The following is a 20271-nucleotide window of genomic DNA, read 5'->3' as shown; positions in this document are numbered from 1 at the left end:
TTTCAGTTAGTTTAGCCTTCATATGTTCCTCTAATTTGTGACTAAAATCAACCAATTCTGTAAGGATCCTGATCACCAGTGTTTTGAACTGTGCATCTGATAGGTTGGCTATTTCTTGGTGGCTTAGATTTATTGGCTCTGGGGCTTTTAGTTTTCTGCTTGAGTCATAATGTTCTGGTCAGGTCACACCTATTATATATTGAGGGTGGAGACTTAGGTGTTCACCCGGGTGGGGCGACCCAGTTGCTAGGTTGTGATGCTGTATGTGGGGGCGGGGTCAGAGAGGGGCAGTGGCGTTTGTTCGACTTTCTCTCAGATTTCTGTCCCCTCTGCTGCTTCCCACAAGCAAATTGGGCCCTTCTGGTGCTGGTTCCCAGGTGTGTGGGCCTGTGCACCTTCCAGGACCCTATGGGTCTCTCCAATGAACTCTCTGTGAGCCTGGGAGCTTCTCCCGACACCTCGACCCCCTAAAGTCTTTCCAACTGGTGCTTTTCAGGCTCTAATTGCTGTCGATGGGGCCCTGGCCTGAGCAGTCTTTCTCACTGCTCGCTCCTTTGCTTGGTTTCTCTGCACCCCAATGTGTGACCGTGGTCAGCCAGCCGCCTTGTGCTCTCACTGGGTCTGCCCGTTGCCACCTCACATATCTGGGATCCGTCACCCGCCAACTGAGTGCCTGTGCTCCTGAGCTCCTGGGTTGGTTGGCTGATCTTTCCTGCCCAACCCCACTCTGCTGCTGACTCCACCCCTCTTACTGGTCTGGCTGAAGGGTTTGTTGTTATCGGACTTCTGTACAGTTCAATTTTCTGTGTTTTGGCTCTGTTTTTGTTACTAAAACTGTTGTCTTTAAACTTGGTTGTGAGAGGAGGCACAGTGTTTCCACCTATGCCTCCATCTTAGCCAGAAGTTATTAGGACTTTTTTCATACCAGGAAACATACAGAAAAAATTGCTGGGGGCAAGATGAGGTGAATAGGGAGGGTAGGGCACAAGGGTCATACCTTTTTTGGTATGACTGCTGAATATTCTGCATAGTGTGGGCAGGTGTGCCTGTGTGTGTACTATGAAATGGGCACACATTTTGAGAATCTTAAAAAAAAAATTCACTGAGGCCGAATGTAGCCCCTTACAACAATGCTAGTGGTACACTGATGCAAATGGGTTTCTAGTACACTCACCTAGTGGGCGGTTCCCCCTTGTATCATGGTTCGATGTTAGGATTTCTAGTTCATTTTTAATTCTCTTAATCACATTTCAAAGTGATTTTTCATTCAGTCATTCATACGTCCATTCAATACTTATTGAGCCTTTCTAGTTGGTGGTCCTTTATTAGATTAAATAGAAGAACATTGTTTCTGTAGTCAAGTTGCTTAAAATCTGGTAAGGGAGAGAGAAAATCAACTAGATCACCAGCACATAGCATAGGAATTACCCCTGTGAATCTTCTCATCTGCATTTACTGAAATGAGCTTTGAAAGCTATCTAAGCCAGAGGAAGAAGAGAGGGTCATGGCATTCCAGACCAAGGGAAAAGCATAAATGAGGCAGGTAAAAAACAAGCCATCGAAAGAACAGTAAGGGATTGGTTTTGCTGGGCTAGAGAGTACATAATTAGTAAGTGGTAAGAGACTTTATTAAAGATGCAGGCAGAGATAAGGTAATGAAAGTCCTTGTAAGATGTATTTGTTAGAATTAGGTTTGGCTATGAGTGACTGAAATTCAAAATAATAGTGTGAATAAGATAGAGGCTTATTGCTTTGTTATGTAAACCATATGTCTGGGTAGGTGGTAGCTGCAGTGATGTTCCACACTGAGTCTAGAACCCACACTCTCTTTGTCTTTACTGCTCCATGATCCAAACACAGATAATAACTGGCATAACATAGGCATTTAAAATAAAAGTGGTTTTATTTAAAAATTCTAAAAACATGCTTTAAAGAACAGTTGCCGGAATACTGAATAATAAGAAGAAACATCTTCATAAGCCAGACAATCACAAGCAGAACTTCTATTGTCCATGGAAATTAATTTTTTAAAAGATTTTATTTATTTATTTATCTTTAGAGGAGAAGGGAAGGAGAGAGGGAGAGAAATAGCAATGTATGGTTGCCTCTCATACATCCCCTGTTGGTAACTGGCCTGCAACCCAGGCATGTGCCCTGACTGGGAATGGAACCGTGGTAGTTTGATTTGCAGGCCTGAGCTCAATCCACTGAGCTACACCAGCCAGGGTGGAAATTAATATTTTTTAAAAATCTTCTTTTCAGTTAAGAAGAGTCTTCAGAGCACCATTATTTGAAGGAAAGGTATTTTGCATATCAGAGTTCATCTTTGGTCTGAAATTAAGAAGCAAAATATTTAGAGACACCAGGAAGTCCTATATAAGTTAGGAATACTGGTATTATTCTAATTGTTTTCTCTACTGTGAAGTGAAAAAAAGCCAAGTTACTAGAACAGACTTGTAGGGTCAGGAGCTGTTTTTGAAATCACCCACAGATAGAGCTTTATAGGGCTACTAATGTGGAACCCAAACATCTAAGGGACTATAGGGTGTTGTGTTATAAATAGTCAGTGAATCAGTAAAATCATTTAATACCCCTCAAAACTCTGAGACAAAAATAAAAAATAGAAAGAGGAGTGTAATTGAGGAAGCTGCCCAGTTTCATTTGGAGCCCACAAAAGCATTCTGATACCAAATTACTAACTTTGTGAGGGGGTACCTTTCAATTTTGGCAATTTGTTTTGTCACTGGCTTTAATTAATTTTATGGTTTTGGAGCACTGAGAGGAGTTAATGTTGGTTGATTATGTACCACTTTGAAGGGCTATTTGGTGGCAAATCAGTTCTCAACAAAACTAAAAAAAACCAATACAACCAAATCCTGATTATTATCATGCCGTTGCTTTAAAAATGTCAATATATATCCTATGTATACAAACCACAATTTTATATAATATACATTCCTTCAAACGAAAAACAACCAATCAAAACAACCTTCCCTCCTGCACTGTCTTTATACACAACCAGGCATACAATGTGAAGATAAGACACTGATTTTTGGTCCCTGCTTTGCTGTAATCCAGCTAGCTGATTCTGAACTAATTACTTTTTGATCAGTTTTGTTAACGATAAAATGAAGGTATTTACTGGATGACCTCTAGCCTGAACTTTTTAGCCTGAAAAGTTCCTATGTGAATTTGCCTTTTATAAACAAAGTCACTATGTAATGTTATCAACAAAGATTGCTTTTCATGAATAATCTGCTAACAAGAATAATCATGGTTACATATTTTTTCATTTTTCAGCTGGCATGATGAACTTTGCCAAACCTATCTCACAGGGAGATGAGGCTATTAGATGATACAAGTGAAAATACTTTTAAAACATTAGACATCTATTCAAACGCTATATGATCTGAATTCTCACATTAAAAAAAGGCTTTCCTCTACTTTGCTGGGAGCTCCTACATCTTCTCAGTTAACTGTATCTAAGTACCTTTTGCCTTGTTATTATCTATTATATCTCTTTGGTAGAATGAATTGCCTGGAGGCTCCATGAGAAACTCAAATAGTTGTTGCCTGACTGAATGACTAAAGGAATAAATGGAGGCTTGGAACAAAGTTAGTTGTTACTCTGACATTGGCTAGTTCTGGTTACCTTTTTCCTATGGCACGTGCAAGGAAAGAGGTCATCCTCAGTCTCTGGTTCTACCCTCTTCATGGCCTCTCGGATTTGGGGCGCACTCACTTGTAAACTGGCATATTCCTGTATAGGGAACAACACGAAAAGCATTCCTTATAAAATGCTTAAAGTACATTTAACAGATTAGATACGCTGGAATTTGCTAGACTATGATCCCATTTAACTCGTGTCTCAATTACAATAGGCAAAGTCCTCCATACTCCCCTTAAACATTCAATGACAGAGCTTCTGAGAGGCAGCTGTCCTTTAGACCACTAGCTACCTATTTCTAAAAGATCTTTCCTTATTCATCCTTTATATATATAATTTGATTTTTTAATTGTTTTTACTGCCTTTGCTTTGCAGTGAAAATACTTGTGAACATGATCTTCCCTAGACTGAGAATTTGAGAAACTATTTCTGTCTTATTCACCATGAGTTGTCCAGAATCAGTTGCCATCATCATTCATTATGTGCTCCCTTTGTGCCAGGTTCTGGGCTAAGTGCTTATAGGCTAGTGTATCTGAGTCAAGTGAATGAATACTACCCTGTATATCTTTAGGAATTTGGGTAGTAAATTCCCCTCCTCTTTCACTTTATACCTTCCCCTCTCTTTGTTTTCACCATCCTCTAAGAAAGGTTTTAAAGGGAAAGAGGCTAGTGAACACCAGAAAAAAGACTTTGTCTTGTAGCAGAGTCTGTGGTATGGTGCTCAATATCTGCAACTGAGATTTTAAAAATAGCTTAATTTATATCTAGTATTATTATTAGAAGATTACTTGCTTACTAGTACATTTTTAAAAGAAACTTTCAAATCATCAGATATGCTTTGTTATGATTGCTAAAATGCCTAAATCCATGCAAATGATTTCCAAAAGAAATCATGGCTCATATGGAATCAGCACAACAGTTCCAAACAGACTTTGCACTAGTAGACAAAGAAATGGTAAGGGAGCAGTAATACTGTACAAAGAGAAAATACAAATCATGGAGAGTAATTTTGCAGAATCAGATGACAATTTCCTAACCACATACCACATGGTTCTAACATTCATACTTTTCCTTTAATATGGCAGTACTATCTACTAAATGACCTTTGGTTTTCTACTCTTTTCATTATTATTTAATATTTGTTGTTGATTTTTACCCACAGAAGTGTGTGTTTATCTCCTTATATAATATACTTTCAGCCTCTGTTAAGTAAAATAATATTTGCTATTAATATGATCAATTACAAGTTAAATATCATTTTCTTAGAATATACTGACCTGGAAAAGTTTAAAATAATAACAGAATATGTCATTGCCCATGAGATTATGTCTTGCAAATTCTTGTCCTGCTTTTGCTATCTTTTTTGCCTATGGGAACAAAAAAATACCCTTTAATGAAATGTGTTTTTCCCCATGCAGACATATGAAAACTGATCTTCAGAGTACATTTTACTGGGACAATGGGGGAAAAATATTTCTGGGGGTGGTCTTTCATGGTATAGGAAGCAGTTAATAGTATGTTTGTCAAAATTACAGGGAGGCTTTTAAGACTTGAAATTTTTTTTTGTAAATGTATTTTATGTTTAGACAGATAGGAAGGAAGAAAGAGAAGGAGAGAAACAACAATGTGTAGTTGCCTCTAGTGCACCCCCTAATGGGGACCTGGCACTCAACCCAGGCATATGCTCTGACCATGAATTGAACTGGTGACCCTTTGGTTCGCAGTCCAGCACTCAATCCACTGAACCATACTAGTTAGGGCAAGACTTGAAAATTTGAGAAGTCATATTAAACCTTTGTGAATTAAGCCTCTCTTGAAGAGAAGGCACACATTAAATGAGGTAACAATAACTTTGTAAAGTTAATGTAGGATTAAGCTTAATGTGCTGCCTTAAAATTTTTCAGGAATTAGTTCAAAGTTTATTTCACGCAATCCCTCACCTAAATCCATAGCACAGTTAGTGTTTTCTCCTGACAGGCAACTTATCTCAATTTCCATGTTACTAGTAGAGGTGAGAGAGTGCTTGAGGCCCAGATCAACCTTACTCAAAGAGAGAGCATAGTTAAGGCCAAGGTTAGATTTCTGTTTCATGTGCAGACTGGACAGCTAATACAAGCACAATGCCTGTGTTCATCCTGAATGGAATTGTTGTCCATGGGGCTTCCTATTTATAGATAAGAGTCTATATCTGAGCATACTGAGCAGTCATTTAAAATGAATGCATGACATTTGGGTACGAGGAGAGACTGACCTTACCTCTTCATCATGATCTTTTGCCCATTTAAGTTTTTCTAGAAGATCACTCAGGTTGCTTTTAACTGGAATGTAGTGTTTCCAGGGCTGCAGCTCATTGTAAAAGTGTTCATAGTAGATAGAATCCTGCTTCAGCACAACACTGTCACCGACTAGAAGATATGGCAGGCGATATGCTGCGACAGTGCCATCAACGTTTATTTGATACTTATGCTGTGAAACAGCAGTAAAATATAAGAACCTCCATTACATTTCCTTTTTTATACTCTCATTGTCTTCCCACTTCCACACAAAAAGCCTCACTATCTTCAGATTTGGCCAGATTTTGCTCACTGCTTTCACCACTTAGTGCTATTGTATAACCTGCTGATCTAGAGCTGAAGGTTTATTTTGATGCTCTCCTAAATTTCACAAAGAGACCACAAGTCTAACGTTGAAGCAGCCAATAAAATAATAAATAACTGTTATCCTTAGGCTACAAACTGAGGAAAGATTGTTTAAGGTGATTTTGTTATCTCTCCACTACTTTGTTAGTCACTATTAATCAACAGTCTTTAATCAATAGCCCTTAGTTGTACCAAATTCAGCAGGTAGGAATAAAGCAAAAGCATGACAGAATATACTGAGGAGGGATGGCTGGTGTTAACTTTCCTTGGTTTTAACCATTCCAAAAATCTCTGCAGTATGCATATGAAAATACTGACAATTCAACTTATGGCATTCTTTAGGTCTACCTGCCACCATGTAACCCACCACAAACAAACAAACAAACAAACAGAAAACAACAACCTTGGCCATTTATGGTGTAGAAAAGCTTGCTAATCACTTCCCTTGCCCACCTTTTTCCCCACCATATGGTACTTCAAAAAGTACTCAGTGGTCTAGAGAAGCATTGGCAGTGTCCTACTGCATGAAAAGGTGGACTTGTTAGAAAGAGGATCACTGCCTGGGAAACGTGAGCCATCCACATTCTAGACACAGAAAATGTTCCTTCGTCTCCAGAATTCCTAGGCAGACCATTTGGATACATTTCAAGTCATTTCCCCATGAGGAGGCCTGATAAGAGCTACCTGGTTTATATCTTCTTTAGCCTGTTGTTAAGTGTGGCTCCAGGGAGAATTATGTGTAAAGTCACTTACATGTTTATTTGTTAATAAAAAAAGGTTTTGTAGCTGAAATGTGCTCTAAATAGATGGTCAATTGGGGGAAGAATAATCTCTCCCCTGGCTCCAAGCTCCCTGATACATATTTAATGCCAAAGTTGGGTACTGAGTATAGACCCATGTTGCCAAACCAATACCCAGGGTCCCATGCCTTGATAGTCAACTGAATTTTATGCTTACCTCTCCCACCCCCTGTAGGTTATAGGCTTTGATTTCTCTTCCCTAAGTAAAGATACAGTGGACCCTTGAACAATATGGGGTTTAGGGGCACTGGCTCCCCGACAGCAATGCTGTCAAAATCTTGCATAAAACTTTTGACTCCTCCAAAATAGATGTCCTTGGTTTCCATGGAGGATTGGTCCTAGGATACTCACAGATACCAAAATCCACAGATGATCAAGTTCCTTATATAAAATGGCACAGATCAATGCACACAGTTGGTCCTCTGCACCTGTGCATTCCCAGCCTCAGATGAAAATACTATTTTTGATCTGTGGTTGGTTGAATCCATGGATGTAAAAACTGGGGAAATAGAGGGCTGACTGTATATTTTTAAAAAAACAAACAGCTTGTAAGTGGACCCGTGCAGTTCAATTCCATATTGTTCAAGGGTCAACTATACTTGGCAAAACAAAAAGGATTGGTCACAGTGATGTCATACCTTGAAGAAATCAAAAAAAGAAATGTGTTTCACAATGGGGCCATAAAGGCTTTCATTGTGTTTAAAGAAGAAAAAGTTGGTGAAGGCTGCATCTATGAGTTCTGGGTGTTTTCTGCTGAGTTTAACCAGCTCGAGTCTCTCTTTGCGGCTGTCTCGCCCTCTCCAGATAGCTGTGGAGTTTTTGCTTTCCCAGGGAGGACCTGTGTTAGCTTGCACAGACATCATATCCAGACTTACTCTGGAAGACAGAAAGTACAATACATTTCTCTTCCAAATCACAACTCAAAGGTTGTTGTGACAGAACTCAGCACACAAAAAACCCCAAGGCTCTGGGTCATCTGCAACCTGTCTCTCACCGGCCCATGGTTTCTAGAACGGAGTCAGTCAGGTCATAGGTAGGCATCACAATATCCTTGGAATCTGTGGAGCCACACCAGGAAAAGATTGGATGGATATGTGAACTGGATTTCTTTTTTTCCAAAGGCCAATCTCCCAAATTAACAAAAAACTCCACGTCGGGCATTTTCACCTAGGAAAAAGAAAGCAAAGAGCTTATTCACATTTCTTGCATTGTATAATGGCTTCTATTGATCAATCTGTTGGGAAAGGTGTCTCTTGCATGCAGTCTGTCTTAGCCAAATAAGAACAGTCTAGGGCCTGGTATACTTCTTTTCCAAGACATAAAGAGCCCTCACAGTGTGGGCTAGGCTTCTCTTCCAGTGAGGGGGCACTACGGCATACCCCCAACTTGTTGTATTCACACTCCGTAAGAAGTGGTCAGGGAGCTTCCACTGCAGCAGGGTGTGGGAGCTTCTACTGCAGTTGGCTGAGGAGTGGATCCACTGGCCCTGGGGTATGGCCACATTGAAAGGGGTTGCATCTTGTGTACTTTCCTTTGCTCTAAGTAAATGCTTGGCCACTTGACCCTGTTCTTAGTGACCTGAAACCATGCACTTGCCTGCCTTTAACTTTGGCCACACTCATTCTATCTTGTAGTACAAGTTGAATACATAGTGAGCAATGAAACACAATAAAAGTTAGAAATTGTATCAGATGAAAGGCCAAGCTTTAGGTAATGATAATTATTTTGATTTGAAGAGTGGGAGTGACTTTTCTGAGTATTGTCACATGTGTAAGCATACTAGATTTCCTTTCTAGGGTGTCCATAGACTTACTTTAATAGGAATGAAATGATGATCTAATACTGCCAAGAGACTCCTAACATGATCCGCAAGAAAGAATTACTAGAAAATAACTACAATCCACAGCACTTGGGACTCTAACTCTAGTTCTTGGCTAATAAACTGGATGCTTCTATCTATTTAAAAATATATTCCAGGTTGCCCTGCCTGGTGGCTCAGTGAGTTGGGTATCACTCCACAGACTAACAGGTTGCCCATTCAATTCATGGTCAGGGCACATGCCTGGGTTGTGGGTCAGGTGCTCAGTTGGGGACATGCCAGAGGCAACCGATTGATGTTTTCCTCCTTTTCTTTCTCCCTCCCTGCTCCTCTCTATGAAAATAAATTTTTAAAAAATCTTAAAAAACAAACCACACCCTAAGTAGGTGATGGGACCAGGAACTGAATTTAGGAAGCCCACTATAAAAGCCAAATATTAGTAACTTCCAAACTATTGGCTTTTACTGGCACAGACGTGTTGAATGAACATAGCCATTGCAAAGTGTATGGGGTGTTTGTAAAACAAAATATATATATATTTAAGACAAGAACTGCTCATCAGTTTGAGAAGCATCTTGAGGAACTGGAGTCCTGGACTGACACAGATGAGCAAGAAATACTTGCTGGCACTGTGATGTCTTAGCTTAAAGGAGGCATAGTACTAATGTTACATAATTACCCATGTTCAAAATTAACTCACTGTAAATGTGTTGCAATCTTAAGAAAGGCACTTTTCCATGAGTAGCTTAACCAAGACATGTACACGGGTGGTTGTTCAATAAATAGCTAGTAAGCAATTGGTAAACATGATGGTATAGTTTTTCATATCAATTGTTTTACCTTTGCTGTCAAGCACTTCACTAGAACCCTGTTAAAGAATATTATACCAAGGAACAGGATTCAGAATACCCTAAATCCCAATATCTCTGGGTGACATTATTTGGAAATAGGTTGTTGCAGAGGTAATTAGTTAAGATAAGAACATACTGGCACAGTGGCTCTTTATCCAATATGACTGGTGTCCTTGTGAGAAGAGGTAAAGACATAAAGATACACAGGAATAATGCCATGTGATGACAGAGACAGAGAATGGAGCCATGCAGCTTCAAACTAAGGAATGCCAGGGATTGCTAGGCACCACCAGAAGTCAGGAAGAGCCAAGAATGCCTCTCCTCTATAGGTTTCAGAGGAAGCACAGCCCTGCTGACACCCTAATTTTGGACTTCTAGCCTCCAGAACTGTAAAAGAATAAATTTCTCATTTCAAGCCATTAAGTTTGTGGTACTTTGTTACAGCAGCCCTAGGAAATTAACACAGGCATCCCACATGACATAAAACTTCAGAATAGTATTGTAATAAGGCTCCAAAATAGAACTCCCCTAATATTGTCATTATTTTTAGTTTGAAAAATTGTATTATAAAACCTGGGCTTAAATTATTATACATAATTGAAAAGAAATACTTACTTTTCTAGTCAAAGAAAGTAGTATGGCATCCATGAAAATTCTGAAACCTACATGCTCACCATGAGTCTTGATATAAACCTAAAAGATAATTGAATGTTTATTATAGTTAAAAAGTCCTGGCAGGCTGAAGTAAAGCTTATTATATTGATGCTCAGAATGATATTTATTAAAAACTATGTAGCTAGTTGTAGCCAAGTGGTCAAAACAAAAAGTCACGAGGACAAACATGCAAATCTCAATCACAAATTGTACCTTGTTATCCTTCAAGGTATAGTGACACAGGCTCTGCCTTTGTCCAAATCTCTCTGGGATTTCTACTGCAATCTTTTCTGGATCAACAGTAGGGAAATGTGCCAGATCTCTCTGAATCTGAGCGATGGTTTCTGGGCAGCTCATCTCCCGTAGCCAGGCTGCACTATCTTCCAAAGGACAGTTACAATTCTCATGGTAAACTGGCCCTAATTATACACAAGCAACAAATAATACAGTAATAATTTCACTCAGCATTTGAAACATGTAACTGATCTTCATAATATGGCTTTACAAATTTTGCCTGGGTTATCATGAAGAGTATTTTGATGAAAACAATTTTTAAAGAAAAACATTTTTATCACATTGGGGCATCACATCACTAGTAATAATCTTCTGTTCTGAAAGCTCTTCACAGTAAGGCTGTGATATTTTCAGTTAGGCCCACTTTGCTTGAGTTCAAAAGAAAGCCAATGGGTATTACTTTTTGTTCACAGTAGCTATTATAGACCATCATTCTTTATGTTCTCTGTACTTAAAAATAACCAAACACTGGTAAAAAAAAGATATGAAAGGAGTATACCTGTTTTAATCAAAGACAAAAGTGATATGAAATTAGTATTTCAATGATATCCTATACAAAGTTTCTTAAAATGTCTAAGGTAGGTTCAGTGGATTGAGCTCCAGCCTGTAAACCTACCTCTCTCTCTAAAAGTAAATAAGAATAAAATCTTTAAAAAATTAAAAAAGAGAAGGGGACTTCCGCCAAGATGGAGACGTAGATGGAGGATCCACCTCGCCTCTGTGCACAACCAAATCTAAGAACAACTATTTTTAACAGCAGTCACAACCAAGCCACACGGAAAATCGACAATACGGAGTCCAAAGGACAACTAGATACTCGGCTGGACCGGTACGAGGAGCGAGGCCAGCAGCGGAGCAGGTTAGCAAGAAAAAAATTCCCGGGGCGGTGCGCGCGCACAGGCAACCGAGGGCACTGATCGCCAGCCAGCTGGCTGCCGGAGCGCACAGGGAAAAGGCGCGGCGATCAGTCAGTCGGGCGCGCATTTACGTGGGGAGAAGCCAGTGAGAAGGGAAGCCGGCGCAGGGCAGCAGGCTCGCACAATTCCGATCGGATAAACCCCAAGCGTGCGGAGTGACTGGAAACGCTGGGCTAGCGGAGAGGAACGCCATTGCTCCCTCTCTGACCCCGCCCCCACACACAGCGTCACAAACCAGCGACCTGGGTCGCCCCATCCTGGTAAACAACTAAGGCTTTGCTCCGCTCACTTAATAGCGCGAACAGACCAAAAATGGCTCTAGGACAACTCAGAGCCCCAGAACCGATAGACCTAAGTGATGAAGAAATAGCCAGTCTTTCAGATGCACAGTTCAAAACACTGGTTATAAGGATCCTTACAGAACTGGTTGACTTTAGCCACAAATTAGAGAAACATATGGAAGCTAAATTAATTGAAATGAATGGGGATACAAAAGATTCCAATAGTAATGGAAAGAAAATTGGGACTCAAATCAAGGGAGAGAACCAGAAGGAAGAAAAAAATGATCAAAAAGAAAGGAATGAAGAAATAAGAATTCAGAAAAATGAGGAGAAGATTAGGAACCTCCAGGACATCTTTAAACGTTCCAACATCCGAATTATAGGGGTACCAGAAGGGGGGAAAGGCACAACCACCAGTTGAAAAATTATTTGAACAAATAACAAAGGAGAATTTCCCCAAGATGGCAAAGGAAATAGACTTCCGAGAAATCCAGGAAGCTCAGAGAGTCCCAAAGAAGTTGGACTCAAGAAGGAACACACCAAGGCACATCATAATTACATTAGCCAAGATTAAAATGAAGGAGAGAATCTTAGAAGCAGCAAGAGCTAAGGGGACAGTCACCTACAAAGGAGTTCCCATCAGACTGTCAGCTGATTTCTCAAAAGAGACCTTACAGGCAAGAAGGGGCTGGAAAGAGGTATTCCAAGTCATGAAAACCAAAGATCTACAACCAAGATTGCTCTACCCAGCAAAACTTTCATTTAGAATGGAAGGACAGATAAAGTGCTTCTCAGATAAGACCAAACTCAAGGAGTTCATCATCACCAAGCCCTTATTATATGAAATGTTAAAGGGACTTACCTAAGAAAAAGAAGATAAAAAAGATGAACAGTGAAAGGACAGCAAACTCACAGTTATTAAGAACCACACCTAAAACAAAAGCAAACTAAGAGGATAGCTAGATCAGGAGCAGAACCATAGAAATGAAGATCTCAGGGAGGGTTAGCAATAGGGGAGTGGGAGGAGGGGAAGGGGGGAGAAGGTACAGAAAATAAGTAGCATAGACAGTAGATAGAAAATACATAGGGGGAGGGTAAGAATAGTAGGGGGAAATACAGAATCTAAAGAAATTGAGACACATGTTCATGAACTAAAGGGGGAAATGGTGGGGGAGGGGTATGCAGGGTGGAGGGGAAGGGAGGGGGGAATAGAGCAAATGTAATGGCATAATCAATAAAAAAAATAATAAAAAAAATAAAAAAAAATTAAAAAAGAGTTGATCAGACAGCAAAAAAAAAAAAAAATGTCTAAGGTATTTTCCTCAATGGCTAAATCATCAATTAACAATATAAGTAAACTAAGAACCCCTATTATGCTTATTACTTTTTCAAGAATTATTAAAAATGAGTTAATCTTCAAAATAGTTCATTAATAGTGTAATAAATTAATTATACATTTATAGAAATAATTGTAACACAATATAGCAGAATCTGAATTGAGATTTGATTGTCACTCCTCTCCTGTAACTCTCAGATTCCTATCTTCCCAGGCAGTAGTCGGCAGAGGAATATTTTTTTTAAGATTTGGCAGGTTACATTATACCATGCGGTCCTGGAATAATGTGGGAAAGGAACCTAGACACTTATTAAAACATTTGCCTTTCTTGGAGGTGGGGAACAAGAAAAATTTGTGCCTCTGTATATACACTGCCTTTCTGCTGTTTTAAGTTACTATCTCCACTGAGATGGAAGGATATGGCTCTAAGTAAAGCAGCTGCACTCTCATTCTATCCATATACTTCTATTTATATATGTATAAAACTCTGTTCATATAGGTATAAAAATCAGAGAATTTTTCTGGAAAAATAATATTGGAACAAAGACAAAAAGAAATAAAAAAGAACAAACCAACAGTCAACTTTCCCCCTTTGCTTCAAGCCCTTCTCTTTCTGAAGTAATCAAATTTCAATAACACTTATCAGTTACTTGTCATATACTTCCAATTAAGTGTCATCTATGACCATATTGTATACAGCTGGATTATTCTTGCTAATGTTGTGTCTTGAGGGAGCAAATTCTCTATTTATATGTTCTTTCCTCTTTGGTGAACTATAATTGCCATTCAAGTCTTGCATTTCTCTCCAGGGTTCTCATTTTAGTTTTCAAGTAGGAAGTAGAAAATGCCTATTTTTTTCAGTAAAAAAAAATGATGTTACCTTGTTTTTATTGATTAAATGACACATCGTTGTATTCAAGTAGTTTTTAAAAAATTATGTTCCAAATTACCTTTTAAAATATATGGAGATCTGGCCACATGTTGACCTTGGAATTTAACTTCTACCTTCATATTTTTGTAGCTTGCATACATTCTATATCTGACTATGAAGGACCCATCCTTTCGGTCTAAAACCTGGACTCCAACTCTAGTGAATTGCTCATCTGGTGCCGAGATTTTAATCTGGAATACCTTTTCACCTGGAGAAGATGTGAACCTATGATGGGAAGAATAGGATACAAAGATTATTTTAAGGAACAAATGCACAAAGATTATGCTTTCCAATCTACAAACCTCACACTTCTCCTCCACGTTTTCCCCCTAACATACTCTTATCTTCTCTCTTATACTTTTAGTACCAGAATGAATATGATGGATTAGAGGTTTTTTATTTTTAAAAAAGCAGAGGATGACAATGGCCAAGATAACATAAAACAGTTTCATTAGAAAATTGGATTATGTTAACACAAGTAATCTATGTAAACACAGAACACCTGTATGCATTTCATGTATACAAATATTCTTATCAACCTACTATTTATTTCATGCCCATCACTGGAAATTTGTGATCAAATTGTGCCAGCAGAGATCTTTTGAAAAAAAAATCTCTCTCAATGATTCTTTTACATATTAGTATTATAAACCATGCCCAGCATGGACAAAAGCCAGTTGGTAGTGTATCATCTAAGTGACACTGTATGAAAGTTCTTTTGAGTGAGTGCTCTTGCTGTTAAGATTGTATTTAGTTTTTCCAATTGTATTATTTATAACCTGTATTTTTGCAATGAAAAACTTATTCTCAATTTTTTCCTACAAAATATATATGTCAGCAATAAAAAAGGACAATCATTTCAGAAGTATGTGAGTTCTAGAAATACGTTTTGGATATAATTTCAGTTGTTAAATTAAATGGAGTGAAATAAATGTTTGTTGCAGACATATAGGAGAGCCATACTGTGATACTGTCCCTTTAAACTCTGAATAGTGCTTAATTTTCCTTTTTGAGTTTCAAAGTGTGTTTACTTGCAGATGTCTACCTGGAAACAGGGTAACACCAGAGAAAGAAACCAAGTTTCTAACAACTGGACTTAAATTCCTTACAACAGCTTATGCAAAAGTAGTGAGAATTAGTACTTCCAGAAAAGTGTAGGGGCTTTGTATCTCTAGCCATGTGGGAATCCCTATGAATAAAGCTAGGAGAAGAGCTAATTCGGAATTACTTCTAAAGATATGAGAAAGATTGCTGGGACGCACAAAGATAGTTACAACCAGATGTGGCTAGCTCATGTTGGGCGGATAGAACTTGAAGGAAGAAACGTAAACTTTAACTGCATTCCGAAATAGTTAGGCGGCTGTTTCTCAACTTACTTATTTCCTGACGTATCCACCGCCTGAATATAGAAATATCGCGCAGGAAGGACAACAGCTGCTTTTAGCCCTGGTCCCCATATTTCACTCTTCTCAGGGCTCAGTCGCCTCTCTCCGCCGGTCTCGGCAAATGCTGGAACTGTCCCCAGAAAGAAGTAGTAAAGCAGCAAAATGCTAAACATTTACAAGACGGACTACCAAAACGATCAACGGATAATGAGACGTAGGAGGTGAACGAAACGAGCCGTGGTTTTGGTAGGAGCAGCAGCAAATCGGCTCCAAGAGGTGTCACTTGCTGTGCAAAGCAGGCGCTCTGGTTTCCACTTTTCCAGGAAAATCACAACCCGAGAGCGGACTTGTACAGCTGAAAAATGCCAGTCGTTCTGCCGAAATTGGCAAGAACCACTCTGCTCCTCTTTCTCAGGACAATCATAAACTTGCCGTCTTTCTGGCAACTGGAGCATCACTGGGGAATGAAGCCGTCTCAGGTTCCAGCTCAAGGTGCCGGGCAAAGAGATTGGCCCGGCACAGCGGACCTGGCTGAGTAAGGCTTTCTCCTAGTGGGCGCAGCAGTGGACACGCGTCCCCGCGCCACGGCTTCCTGGGAGATGTAGTTCACGACAGGACTAGCGGAAATCCTGCCAGGTTTTACCATCACTCATTTATTTACTTTGCGGTAGCCGATTTCAGAGGACAGATAAATACTAAATGTCCAATGAAAGGCCACGTGGGTCTGGAGGCACAGTTAAGATTTTTTCCTTTAAATTGTCACCATATCTTCCGAATGTGCAGAGGTCAGGAATAAAACTTGATGAAAGGAAGCCGTCAATGGTATCTGACGACTGGTCTCCGGGCACAGCAGTCCGGGGCTCAGTTCCCTGACTCTTCAATGGGACGAGAGCCGCAAGCTCCAGGATAACCGGAAAAGCTTCGTAGACCGCTGTACTGTGATGCGGACACAGCAGAGTTTCCCTGCGGCCGCTGCGACCTGACTCCACCCGACAGGCTAGAGGTATTCCCGGCTGCGGGAAGAACGTAGTGGCGGCCTGCGCCTGTGCGCTCTGCGCCCTGGGTCTTGGGTTAGGCCCTTGGGCACCGCGGACTCGCCTGGTGCGGCCCACCAGTTCTAGGCGCCGTCAGCGCGGCCTGGGCTGCCAGAGGCCGTGGTCTCTCCGGAGCCCCTTGGCCATCGGAGTGGAGGCCACTGAGTCAGTGCTCATTCTTCAGGGAAAAAGTGGGGTGGCGAGCTGGGCCGCTGGATGGAGGAAAATGCTAGGGAGGCAAGGAACGAGTTCTCTCGGGAACAAAGCCTGATTTGGCGGGGCTGGCTGTAGCTAATACCTGTGGCCCGTCCCCCAGTCACGTTCGGCAGGGCTCCGGTCCCGAGCGCGCGTTGGCCATCCCCTCGCCCCTGCACGCCCACCACAAGTCCAAGATGGTCACCAGGAGGAGGAAGCCCTGGTCGACCCCGGAGCCTTCTCCTTTTCCTTTTCCTCCCTCCTAGCTGTCCCGAAATCCTCCACCCAAATCAGGCCTCGGAGTGTAGGCCATGGCGGGGATTTCCTTTTTACTTTTTTGCATTTGTTACTAGTAATGATATTTCCTCGTGCATTCCAAAGCATTCCAGAGTAGGGGGATCTGAGACAACAGGCCAAGTCCCACCCACCCAAACGCCTAGAGCACCCAGAGACTCCTTGGGAGGGAAGGAGCCTCTGCCCATTCCGCCTTGGCGACACATTCCGGCTTCCCGCAGCGGACTGAGGGTGGGAGGTGGGGCCAGGAGGCCTGCTTTAGTAGAAGGAACCAGATGCTGGGCCTTCCGGACCCGGACCGTACGTGGGCTGGGGAAGTAGGCTCCTGAGGGGCACGGGAAAGGAGCGCAGCTTTTTCCTTTGGGCGGGTGCTGCCTCGGCACAAACCAGCTCCGCTACGGGACTCTGCGTCCCTCCTCCCAGGGCGCTGAGAGCTTACCGGAGAAGGGCGCTGGGCACTCCGCTCGCCTTCCCAGGGAGCCTGGGCCCGATGCTAGCTGGTACGCGGGAAGACACCCGGTATCTGTAGTGGGCCGGCCTCTGCCGGGCACGGGGTTCAAGTGTAATCGAGGAAGAGAGGCTGGGGCCAGGGGTGGGGGCGGGGGGTGGGGGGAAGAGCTGGGAGAGCAGGGGAAAGGGTCGGAGTGTGTGGACTCGATTCCACCCTTAATAAGTCTCTTACCTGCCTCTGTCTCTGGTTTTCCTTACAGTTGTCATATGTGGAAAGCTTTTCTGAAAAGACTAAGACGTTTAGGTCTGTGAGCAAGCTTGATTGTTAAAAATATTGATTTAAAATATAATTGGAAAAGAATGTAACCTAGGCAGTGAGTATTCTTTCAAATGGAACATATTTAGTTTGCAAAATAGTTCAAATCATTATTGTAGCGGTGCATTTAGAGCTCGCTATTTTATGCAATTTTGTTGGCACACAAGTAAACAGTACTTTTGTTGTTTATGCCATGATCTTATGAGTAAATGCTTTATTTGAGTGTTACATCCTGCAATCATTCTTATTCGTAAATGTTAATATAGCATCGACTCATTTGGATGGATTAGGGAACTTTGATTTTCAAAGGTGAGAAATATGTAGGAAAAGAAGAGGTCCCTTGGCTTCAACTCCAGCTCTTGATCAGTGAGGCCATTCCTGGTAAGACCTCCTGGAATCTAGGCTCTTAAGCCAGGGTTTACAGTAATGCCTGCCATGGTGTAGGCATTTAAAAAGAAGTATCTGTAGATGGTACTTCTACAAATGCTGGGTCTTGGGAATACAATACTCAGGAATATAAGACTTGCAAAAAGCAGACATTCATTATATAAACCCAAATGTATAAATGTAAAATTGCACCCTGGCAAAGACCTGTGAAAGAAAAGTACTTGAGCATATACCACATACAGGGTGACAGGGAATATTCTGAAGAGCAAAGAAATCATCCCTCCCAGAAAGTGACATTTGAAGGATATTAGGAGGATAAATGGAAATTAACTAAACAAAGGAGGGTTATTGAGAATAAATAACGTTCAGAAAATGGAAAGTTGTTCAGTATGGAGAGAGTGCAGAGAGGAAGGGAGAGAGGGAGCATGATCAAATCAGGAACTGGCTTTTGTTTCTAACAGTAGAGTGTTTTAGGCAGAGGAGTTTTATGATACACATTTTAATTTCTACTATCTATGCACAGTTCATATTACAAATGCCAACTCATGAGGGTGGTGGGGGCTAGGAACAGAAATGACATTGAGAATGATTTATAAAAATAGGGACAAAAGCAGATACAAGGTATGAGAAAACTGAAAGCTGCGGGCTATGTAGTGGAGGTACAAATTGCCTCTCTGTATGTCACTATTTCCCAAGGCTGTAATTACAATAGAATACAATAATTGGCATCTATGATGCCTCTGTTATAATAACTTGTGCTTAGTTCACTTGTTTGAAAGCCTGAGGACACAATAATACATGGTAAAATCTATAAATATTACAGTTTTTCAAAGACAAATTTCTATAAGCAGCAGTTCAGTGAGAAAGTTTGCAAACCACTCTAAATTTATTCTTGGCTTTTATTGATGATTAGTATAAAATATGCTTTTATGTTGATGATCTTTGCTATTTATTGGTAAAAGTGAAACCAAAGGCATCATTTTTCATCATTGATCACTATTTAAAAGCAATCCAACCCAAAACACAAACGACAAAACTAGACTCTTGAATTTTTTATTAATCAATTGCTATGGTCTTTCTTGTCTTTAGCTTCTGGAAGTTCAGCCCCTTTTACATGCATATGTAGTAATTTCCCTTTGTATATGTTTTCAATATGTATATTCTATGTAGGTTCCAAATCAGCATCTTTCATAGAATCAATCCCAACATTGCCACACAAGGAGCTGGTCCCACAGGTAAAATTCCATTCAGTCTGAGGAATGAAGCTCTGGCAAAATGGAAGCTATGCTTGAGATGAATAGATAACAAAAGCAGCACCTACAACATTTCTGTCTTCTCCACCAGACCAACTTCTGCACCTTTTGCTAATTGTGCTTTATCCTGACCATATGCTTCTCCCTTTCATGCCTCATTCTACTACAACCCACCCACACAACCCCAGTGCTACAAATAATATCTATCTCCACATTATGGCTTTTAGAGAAAGGTATGAGGATTAGAGGTAAAGAGTAGAAAATGCTGTTCTAGGACATGTAGTAAGAGTTAGAGAAACCAACTTCTCAGAAAATTAGAGTTTGGTCTGTACAACTTCAGGTACTTCTCTTTCATCTTTCTCTAGTGTCAACATCATGCCAGGAGATGAGGAAAAAGGAGAGAGAAAGCATAACTGATTGCTGTCTAGAGATCCACTACACCTATTCCTAGGATTTCATGGTAAAAAAAAAGTAAAGTTTTGAAACCATCAAAGGTTTCATCTTTGTTGCTGAAGCTGCTGCCAAACAGACCCTCCTACAATTAACTATAAACTGTACAAATTACATCAAGGTTTAAATAGAGGGCATTTAAGCATTCATTAAAAATAAAGAAAATGGAATTTTTCTAGGATATGTAGAGTCCTCCTGGTATGGGTGTCTGTTTCCTTAAATTACATGGAGGACATGCAGTACCTTCATTAATTTCTCCTCACAAACTCAGGACAATCAGCTCTTTTGCTTATCATCTTAGTCATAGGTTTTGTCATT

At 40.6% G+C, this 20271-nt stretch overlaps 2 protein-coding genes across 8 annotated transcripts in view; one reads left to right on the top strand and one right to left on the bottom strand.

Annotated features, from left to right (window-relative positions):
* Positions 1-1905: 1905 nt before the first annotated feature.
* On the bottom strand, positions 1906-17641 carry POGLUT2 (protein O-glucosyltransferase 2). Of its 3 annotated transcripts, XM_037150061.2 has the most exons (11): positions 17537-17641; positions 15566-15704; positions 14209-14414; positions 10644-10849; positions 10392-10469; positions 8101-8273; positions 7745-7982; positions 5924-6133; positions 4945-5034; positions 3653-3760; positions 1906-2331 (listed from the first exon to the last, which is right to left on the bottom strand). In XM_037150061.2, the coding sequence occupies exons 3-11, from the start codon at positions 14288-14290 to the stop codon at positions 2314-2316; spliced, it is 1203 nt and encodes a 400-aa protein (XP_037005956.2). In that variant the 5' UTR covers positions 14291-14414; positions 15566-15704; positions 17537-17641; the 3' UTR covers positions 1906-2313. The 3 variants fall into 3 exon arrangements, with proteins under 3 accessions (XP_037005956.2, XP_037005955.2, XP_037005954.2); XM_037150060.2 differs by lacking the exon at positions 17537-17641 and having other exon boundaries at positions 15566-16194; XM_037150059.2 differs by lacking the exons at positions 1906-2331; positions 17537-17641 and having other exon boundaries at positions 3461-3760; positions 15566-16194.
* Positions 16487-20271, top strand: part of BIVM (basic, immunoglobulin-like variable motif containing) — a 38958-nt gene continuing 35173 nt past the window's right edge. For 2 of the 5 annotated variants that reach the window (XM_037150066.2, XM_037150063.2), the window contains exon 1: positions 16489-16577. The gene's annotated coding sequence lies outside the window, so the exon portion shown is untranslated. Of the gene's footprint in view, positions 16578-17807; positions 17852-17902; positions 17922-19868; positions 19964-20271 lie in introns of those variants that run through there. The other 3 variants (XM_037150064.2, XM_053670346.1, XM_037150065.2) reach the window with 3 other exon arrangements.

The sequence above is a fragment of the Artibeus jamaicensis genome, unplaced genomic scaffold (assembly GCF_021234435.1).
Source record: "Artibeus jamaicensis isolate MK-2021 breed Jamaican fruit bat unplaced genomic scaffold, CSHL_Jam_final contig_559, whole genome shotgun sequence".
NCBI classification, from domain to species: Eukaryota; Metazoa; Chordata; class Mammalia; order Chiroptera; family Phyllostomidae; genus Artibeus; species Artibeus jamaicensis.
The sequence above is the reverse complement of the archived record's forward strand: the minus strand, read 5'-3'. Positions and strand labels throughout refer to the sequence as shown.

What these genes read in the sequence shown, in the direction of transcription:
- POGLUT2 (XM_037150059.2), bottom strand. Translation starts at nt 15,747, where the DNA reads ATGTTTAGCATTTTGCTGCTTTACTACTTCTTTCTGGGGACAGTTCCA. An exon ending in CTTTTTTTGATTTCTTCAAG is followed by an intron (nt 6,134 to 7,744) that starts GTATGACATCAC and finishes GCTGTTTCACAG; the next exon opens with CATAAGTATCAAATAAACGT. An exon ending in CAAAAGATCATGATGAAGAG is followed by an intron (nt 5,035 to 5,923) that starts GTAAGGTCAGTC and finishes TTGTTCCCATAG; the next exon opens with GCAAAAAAGATAGCAAAAGC.